This window comes from Lactuca serriola, chromosome 3 (assembly GCF_051521515.1).
Source record: "Lactuca serriola cultivar US96UC23 chromosome 3, Lser_US96UC23_V15, whole genome shotgun sequence".
Classification (NCBI taxonomy): Eukaryota; Viridiplantae; Streptophyta; class Magnoliopsida; order Asterales; family Asteraceae; genus Lactuca; species Lactuca serriola.
The window spans coordinates 152,705,081-152,714,202 of record NC_136410.1 but is presented as its reverse complement, the minus strand read 5'-3'; the positions used below and the strand labels follow the sequence as shown (position 1 = coordinate 152,714,202).

Here is a 9,122-nt window from a genome sequence, read left to right as displayed (position 1 = left end):
TTATATTTGAAAATTATATACTATACAATTTTATAAAATATAAATTATATATAAAAAAACCTATAAATATATAAATCAATTAAGATCAATTAAATTACACTACATTAAAAATTTAAAAAGAATGAAATTATAAAGTAGATTCAATTACATTTTTATTTTTATTTTTATAAAATCATTGTGAAGAATCTGAGGAGAATATTCTATGAAACTTTCCGGCACGGAATCTTTCTACTTTGGCGGTGCCGACTAGTTTGTCGAAACAGAATCTCCGGTCTCAACCCCGTGACTTTAGCACTTCCTTTTATGACATTTTTACCCCTGGTCCACACCAAATCCCATGGACCCCACTACACCATAACTAAATACGGATTTTTCTACTTTTCCAAAATTTACTCCCTCCAAATATGGATAGATCAATTTCCACAAAAAACCCGAAACGTACGTGAAACGGGTCGGGTTTCGGATCCAACCCGAATTTACATATTTTTTCCTATATATACCTTGCTATGTTTCAAGTCATCCTCACAAAAAAAAACTGGTTTGTTATTACACCCTAAAAATTAGCATTTTAGCAACACCGTTGTTTTTCAACGTCTTCTTCATCAACCGTCGTTAGTCGCCACCACCACAACCACCAATCACCGTCGACCATTGATGGCCATGACCACCAATGGCTCCTCTTCAAAATTGATCCGATCATTTGTCCACCGTGTGAAGTCATCCCCTACCACCACCCTCACCACACCAAGATTCCGTTCTGCACAAAGAACAACCATCAACACAACGGCAACAACAATCTTCCCAACTCCGCCACCAACACCACCGACGACCACCGTCGTTCCTGACCATTCACGTGACGCCATATTCGATTTCGAGGATACGAAAGGTTTGTTCTCATCCGTTACAACCGGGAAACTTCTCCGGTCGGCGGCGAACCTGAACCTGGCGGCGGTGGAGCCGGTGGTGGATATGGGTGTTTGGGTTATGAAGTCTAGGCTCATGCAAGTGGGTTTGTTTAGAGAGATTGTTTTGGGTGTCATTAAACATACGTCGTATGAACATTTTGTTGCCGGAGCGGATACGGAAGAAACGGGTCGGACTGTTAAGAAGCTTTGGGAATCCGGGTTGAGAGGGATGTTGGATTATGGTTTAGAACATGCGATTGATAATGAATCTTGTGATATAAACGCTCAAGAATTCATCAAAACTGTTGAATCAACACAATCTTTACCTCCTTCTTCTGTAAGTTGTTTTTACATTTCCATGATTTTTCAAATATTTTATTCTGATTTTCTTTATATTTTCTCAATTCAAGATTCCCTTTTTATATTTCTTGATTTAAAAAAACCCATGTACGATTCGTACCACGAAATGATTTTGATTCTTTGATACAGTGAATCTTTGTAAAATTAATCATTTTTTTTTTGAAAACAGGTTAGCTTCGTGGTTGTGAAGATCACTGCAATTTGTCCAATTTCTTTACTTAAAAGGGTGAGTGATCTTCTTCGATGGGAATACAAGAATTCTTCATCGACGAATCTTCCATGGAAGCTTAAAACCCTTCCGATCTTTTCAGAATCAAGCCCATTTTACCACACTTTAGAAAAACCATCACCATTAACACCCGAAGAAGAACACGATCTCGAATTAGCCCATCAAAGACTCGTAAAAATCTGCAACAAAAGCATCGAATCCAAAGTTCCGGTAGTAATCGATGCTGAAGACACTTCAATCCAACCAGGAATCGATTACTTTACATACTCAGCCGCTGTCATGTACAACAATGGCGAAAAGCCCTTAATTTTCGGCACAATCCAAGCTTACCTGAAAGACGCCGGCGAACGGCTGTACGCCACCAAGAAAGCCGCCGATCAAATGGGATTACCAGTTGGATTCAAGTTAGTTAGAGGCGCTTACATGTCGAGTGAATCCCAATTGGCTAATTCTTTAAACGTTGAATCTCCCATTCATGATAGCATCATCGATACACACAATTGTTACAACGATTGTGCTTCGTTTATGCTTGACGAAGTCTCAAATGGACCCGGTGGACTCATTCTCGCTACCCATAATCTTGAATCAGGTAAAAGATTGAATCTTTTTGAGTTTTTTTATTCTGGGTATTGTTGTTTTGAATCATTTCCACGATTTGTGTCTTGAATTCGTATTTTAAACGTATCGAAAAGATAAACGAAGTGCACAAAATTTGATAAAAAATGTATTGTGAATCAGGATTGTTGTACTTGTATTGGTTCTTGAAAACCGATGGTTGAAAACTATTCGAAATCCAAGGTATTTCTTGAGACGACATTCAAGATCTCTGTTACTATACGAATTCAATCTAACTTTTTTCACTTTTTTTGAAATTTAACAGGAAAATTAGCTGCACAAAAGGCAAGAAATTTGGGAATTGGGAAAGATAGTGAGAAGCTTGAGTTTGCCTCACTTTATGGAATGGCAGAAGCGATGACATTTGGGTTGCGAAACGCTGGATTTGGTGTAAGCAAGTATTTACCATTTGGGCCAGTTGATCAAATCATGCCTTATCTTCTTCGAAGAGCAGAAGAGAATAAAGGGTTGTTGTCTTCTTCGAATCTTGATCGACAATTGATGATGTAAGTGGGATTTTATGGGTTTTTAAAGTACATTGATGTTATGTAATTGGGTGATGATTTTGATTGTTGTGTACTTTTGTTTGTGTTTTTACAGGAAGGAGTTGAAGAGGAGGATGAAGGGTTATGTTGGACAAGGGTTTGAAGAGAGTGAGAGGAGTTTTAAATCGGATGCGGGATCGATTGTGAAGTTAAATTAGGGGGAAAATGAAGGGGAAAAAGTGTAAATAGTGAAAGATATTTGGGGAAAGAAGGCCTCTCGCTTTGTTTAGGATAAATATGTGTTGTGTTGGGATTTTGGTTATGGATACCAAAGTAGTGGAAGAGGTGCTTTTTGTGTTTATGGAAGTTAATAAATGGAGACTTTGGAATAAGATTATTATTTTACTTGTTTAAAAGTTGTTTTTTTGACGTATTTGACTTGTGTTATAACGATGAGAAAATTCCCTTATTTCGGCCTCCGTTTGTTGGCTTGTGGAGTCAACTTGTGATAAACGAAAAAATTAGGATCTTATCTTCGATAAGTTGAAGTTGAAATAGAAATGAAACCGGTTTCGGTATTCTTGATTATATGGATATTGAAATTTGTTTGATTTTAATTGTGATTGAGAACAAAATAAGATCAATTCTTTTATGTAGGAAGTAATGGTGATTGAAATTTAGGTGTTTGTGATTAAAATTGTGGATAATGGAATTTGTTTGATTTCAATTGTAATTGAAAACAAAAGATCAATTTGTTAAGGTTTTGTTTGGTGAAAGTAGATTCGTTTACAAAACTATATTATAGCTTATAAAAAATAACCCATTATCTAAAAATAGTTTTTAGTTAATGCTTCAAAACAATAACAATTAATAAATAAAGATTTTGGAATATAAGTTGTTTTTAGACATATTTAACTTTTTAAAAATTCAATGTTTTAAAAACTCATTTGAACTGGCCGGTTGAACGGGAAATCAGTGAAGTTCAACTATTATTGGTTAACGAGCTGGTTTTTACAAAACTTGGTTGAACCTGTTAAATTAAATCTATTAAAGTGAATAAAAACATATGGAAAGAAATCATTTTGAATAATAAACTTTGGTGGTATTTTTCATATCTATTTATATTTCTTTAAATAAAAACATATGGTAAATGTTATGAAATTGTTTGATGTCTTTGTATTAATCTAAAACTATATTTTGTTTCGGTATTATAAATTTTTTTTTTTATGTATGTGGATTGATGTAAAAATAATGGTTATGTGTTATTTTAATGTATTTTGATTGGTCTACAACTTTTTTTTTTTGTGTATTTTTAATTTTTGAACTTATAAACGTCAATTTTTTTATTTATGTATATATGTATATGAAAATAGAATAAATGATGAAAATTATAGAAACCGATTGACCCGACATTTGAACCGGTTAAACCGGAACTGATCACCATACCTGTTTAACCAAAAACACGGTTTTTGAAATATTGGAAAATTCCGTGAGAGGATCTTATTTAGGCCTCCTTTTGTGGGCTTACATGTCATTGTAAAAAGAGAACTTTATCTTCTATAAATTCAAGTTCAAATATCTTCACATATGAGAAATATCGAAGCAAAATCCATGTCAAACACGAAGCAAAATCCTTTTGTGGGCTTACATGTCATGGTAATTATTTAGGCCCCATCTTTTCGTATTAAAGAAATGGAAAACTAGACCAGATAATTCGTATATTTGCATCATTTTCACATGTCAAACACGAATTTGACTCGGCACAAATACATGAAGAGAAATAAATCGTATTCCATTTTTCAAGATGTATTCGTGTCATGTCGTATTACACACAAATTACCGTATTTGTGTCTCGAATAACTTTTGTTTTGGTTTTATTTTGCCATCTATTTCTTCGGCTACCGCCACCTACCATCTCTGATCGACAATACTCTTCGTGTCTCGTCATCTCTACAAATGACATCGAAAATAAATAACTCTCATCTTAGTCCGTAAGTATCTCCAATGAACACAACACACAATCAATTGGATTTTAGTTTTGTTTTGGTCTTAATAGGGGCGATTTAGATGACAGAATGACTTGAGCATGTGTAGGTTTTGTGGTTTTAATTACAGGTGTTTTCTTCTTCTTAGAGTGACAATGGTGGTAAACCTACACAAACGTAAATTGTGGGATAACTCACTGGGAAAAAGAGCTTCCTCCATTTTACTTTAAGAGTAAAATAATTTGTTGAGTTTTTATTCAAAAATAGTCTAAAATAAATAGTCAAAACTACGAGTTTAACAACGGAAACAATTTTATGTTTGAATAAAATAAAACCATTTTAACCTACCAATGATCATTTTGCAAGAACTTAGAAAGATTAAAACATAAATAAAGAAAAAGAAAGTAAAATTTTTGTTCCTTTTGACAATTAGGAAGTTGATGAAGATGATATTAAAACTCCAAGTAGAAGTTCTCTATTATGTCCATCAAACAAGATTTGAACCACCAAAATATGTTAGTAAACACTTGTTAATAAGTTACTTTTAAGCTAGTAAGACATATCCAAATAAGTCTTAATATAAAGCAACTTACTAGTCTTCATTTCTAACACCATTTGGAAGAATGAAGAAGAAAGGGAATGGCTTGATATTTAAATTCCATCTCTAATCTGCACCCTTCCTTCCGAACCCTCCTTCTGCCTCCTTTTTATCCCTCACTAATCATCGTTGTGTTAACAAGCGGTTTATCGTAGGTAGGTTTATCATCATCACCACTCCTTAGAAAGAAAACCCATTCTCACTACCGACTGCCGTCAATTTACAATGAACTGCAAGTTTTTGCTTTGTACAAGTTGAACCGGATCACCCATAAATCCATTTCCCTTCCAACACCATTCAAACCATCTTTTCATTGAAAGTCATTCCCATAAGTGTGTGGGTATTTGGTAAAACCAAATTCTAATCCAAGTGTTAATATGTTGTGGTTGCCGGAGATACATGCTGATGAGTGTCACAACTAGAAATTTTGTGTCCTGTAATCACTACACTCAAGTAAAATGTAGAATCAAAAACTCAAAGAGCATGTATGATGCTTACTCTATGACAACAGAATTTCAATCAAATACACCATACAAGTGCTACAAATAGTCAATAAGCAATTAGAAACCCTAGAAGTTCTTGTTTAGGTCCATTTTGGACTAGGACTTCCTTATTGGACTCAATGGGCCAATAAGCTTCCAATTTGACTATCGTGGGATTAGAACCTTTAAATGGGCTCTAATTGGACCCATGTTTATTTATTTCAACATTTTGGGCCATATTGGGCTTAGAATGAAATAAATTAAATATTATGAATCATAATTAACTCAAACTAGCCCAACAAAGTGTAAAAATCATATTATATTTTTATTTGGGCCAAAAATCATCCAACCTAACTCTAATATTGGGCTTAGGGGCATTAAAGCTCAATACTCTCTTTTTCTTTCCAAAATTCGGCCCAAGACAAGCCTAAGAAGAAAGGAGTTGACTTCTTCATGCCACCTCATTTATGTCCACCATACTTCCATGCATGGACCAACATACATCTATGTATGTCAACTCAACCCTCTCTTCTTCTTCCCCTCTCTCATTCTCGGCCGAACACCCTCCTACACTCACCAAAAAAATTCATTCCAAACCTCTCTAAGTCTTGAAGAGCATTCCTCCCTCCCTCTCCTAAAATTTTCGAGATTTAAAGGCATTCCAAGGAGATTTTTCACCAAAAATCACCCTCCAAGGTAAGGTTATACTAAATTCTATGATCTAGGTTCCTTGATCTATCAAAAATCTCTTCTTAACTCATGAGAAATCATGATCTTGTATCTTAGAAACACCTCAAGGCCGAGATCTTCATCAAGGGGTGCTAGGGCCGAAAATCACCAAACTTTCTTCCATTTCTCCTCCAAAACCGAAACCACACCCTAAGGTGAGCTTCATACCCCCTTATTTTCGGTTTTTATAAGTTTTGTGGGGGTGGGGGGGGGGGAATACAAGCAAATGTGTAGATCTATCATTATGTGTATGCCTTGTATGATTTCTATGTTTATTTACATACTTTTGTGTGTTTATGGTGTTGAAACTAGTCAAAAGGACCTAAAAATCGAGATTTGTGTTATGATGCATGAAACAAGTGCTAAAACATATCATTATACATAAGTCATTACTATAAAAATAACCAAGTTGGTTTAGATGAACATCTTGGGCTAAAAATCACATTTTTAGACTTAAAATGCTAAGAATATGAAGTTTAAGGGCCCAAAATGTCAAAATACAAATTCTGGAGGTTAAGAAGTGTCAAAACAGTTTCATAAAGGAATTTTTCCAGAAATATACACTTTAGAATGTTTAAAATGTAAATTTCTAAACTTAATGGGCTAAAAATGAACTTTTCGGCCCAATAGGGCCCAATATGCGAAATTTTCCAATTTGAGGGGTTGAAACTGTGTTTTTCCTTAAAACAGTGGACTACTAGTGTTCCAAGTCCTTTTCAAAGGTTAAAAATGCTTTTCATAATTAAAAAGGACCAAAGTTGCAAAAAATTTCCAATTTGGGCCAAAAGTGTAAAAATTGCAAAAAAGAGAGGTTACAGCCGAGAAAACTGTATTTTGAGGGACTAAAACTGTTTTCAACTAAAAATGTGCTGAAAAATATCAATTTCAATAAGTTTTGGTGTTAGAATGCCAAGAAAAATGGTTTAAGGACTAAACCGGAAATTAATTTATTCAAAGGGTTGAAAAAGTAAATTGACAAAATAAAGAGGGGCTGTAAACAGAAAAATTTCAATGTTAATTCAATACATCCGTTGTGATCAAATATTGACACTGCGACTACCGACGAATTACAATACACAACAACACCAAAAATCGTTATCAAACGAATTGATTCGGTCTCGAATCAATAACAAATCCGAAACTACTAACATGGCGACAACTCGATTCATACACGGAAAATTTGGGAATTCAATACACACGTGAGAGTGCACAGACGTCGATACACCATCTTTGGGCCCAAAAGTGTAAAATCTTGTTTGTTGGGCCTAGCTAGCCCAAATGACCTGATCTTTAGGCCCGAAGACATCAACCTTACGAGTTGTTGGGTCTTACATGATCCAACACGGCGTAAAAGGACTTTCAATGGCAACGTGCTGCTGGTCCCCAAGGGTCCTTCGGTACTGCTAGCAAAGTCGATAATTCACCAATGCGAGTTGGGCTAAGGGCCATTCGCATTCACTATAGCCTTGAACGACGTAGGGAATTACCTGGGGCTTCGCACTCACTTTTTCCCCTCGGTCGTGGGGCTACATGAGTCCGGGTGGTTGGGTTAAGTGAATAGTGCGAGCGAAGCCTAAGGGAATCGTTTGTACGGTTGTCAACTGGTCATTTTCATTAATGTACGTTTACAACAATTCACAATCCACAATTAATCCAACGTCCCCGGAGCTCAACGAATACACCTGTCGTAACGAAATAACGAAGCATAAAATTATTTAATGCAAAGTAATGGAAAAACGTCGGGTTTTCCTAGGATTTTCAATTATTAGACCTACAAATTACATACCGAGTTTTTACAAATCGTACTCTTACATTTATAGAAACAAACAATCATACTTTCGGATCTTCACACCTTTTATACTATACAATTTTCAGAAAATATCGGATTTTCTGGTGGTTTTCAAAACGATACAAAACATTGGATTTCAAACATTACTTATGAACTCACCAACATTTCATATGTTGACGTTTTTCAAAATACTTGTATTCTCAGGTAACAGATAAAGTGAAGGAAGAATTGTACTCTATGACGTTTTGCTGTTGTTTAATTAATATCGAACAATTTACTTTTGGGAATGTAATATTTTGAAACTATGTACTGAATGTAAACGCTACCAGTTGTAATATTCCAATGCTTGGTATTGTATGATGTTATGTTTCATGTATATTCATTGTGATGGTATTCAATTGAGTCACGACAGCCCCCGGACGTTTCCGCCGTCTGGTTCGGGGGTGTGACAGGTTGGTATCAGAGCTCTGTTTATAGCGAACTAGCATATCGAACCATACATTGATATGCAACTATAAACCAAAAAGGGACTAACATAACTCTGAACAAAACAAGTAAAAATACAACAACAAAACATCTTTGCTTGCATTAGGAACAAGGAACATAACGCCGAACCAAACAAGATAATGCTAGTATCTCGGTTAATTTAGGACTGTTCTTAGTGGTACCAAGGAGTGGATGTAGCCTGATCAACTACATTCTCTCCAAAGTATAACTAACACACGTTCTGATGAGATCGGGATAGCTAGGGAACCTAAAACTATACCCTTTTATCACCAAAAAGAGAACGTTTGTTTAGTCTGTACAATAGTTGTAGCATTCTAGGAATAATCTTAGCATATTTACATACTCGCGCAGACAGCATGGCTGGTTTTCATCACCCTGGAGACCCTTATTTTCCTAATCAGGGGAATAACGGATGGTTAGAGGAAGAGCCTGAGGAAG

At 35.3% G+C, this 9,122-nt stretch overlaps 1 protein-coding gene across 3 annotated transcripts; it reads left to right on the top strand.

The window, feature by feature from the left end:
- Positions 1 to 512: 512 nt before the first annotated feature.
- Positions 513 to 3,010, top strand: LOC145093283 (proline dehydrogenase 2, mitochondrial-like). Of its 3 annotated transcripts, none has more exons than XM_079031370.1 (4): positions 513 to 1,242; positions 1,435 to 2,083; positions 2,375 to 2,615; positions 2,710 to 3,010. In XM_079031370.1, the coding sequence occupies exons 1-4, from the start codon at positions 655 to 657 to the stop codon at positions 2,810 to 2,812; spliced, it is 1,581 nt and encodes a 526-aa protein (XP_078887496.1). In that variant the 5' UTR covers positions 513 to 654; the 3' UTR covers positions 2,813 to 3,010. The 3 variants fall into 3 exon arrangements, with proteins under 3 accessions (XP_078887496.1, XP_078887497.1, XP_078887499.1); XM_079031371.1 differs by lacking the exon at positions 2,710 to 3,010 and adding an exon at positions 2,233 to 2,292 and having other exon boundaries at positions 2,375 to 2,509; XM_079031373.1 differs by lacking the exons at positions 2,375 to 2,615; positions 2,710 to 3,010 and adding an exon at positions 2,233 to 2,293.
- The last annotated feature ends 6,112 nt before the right edge of the window (positions 3,011 to 9,122 follow it).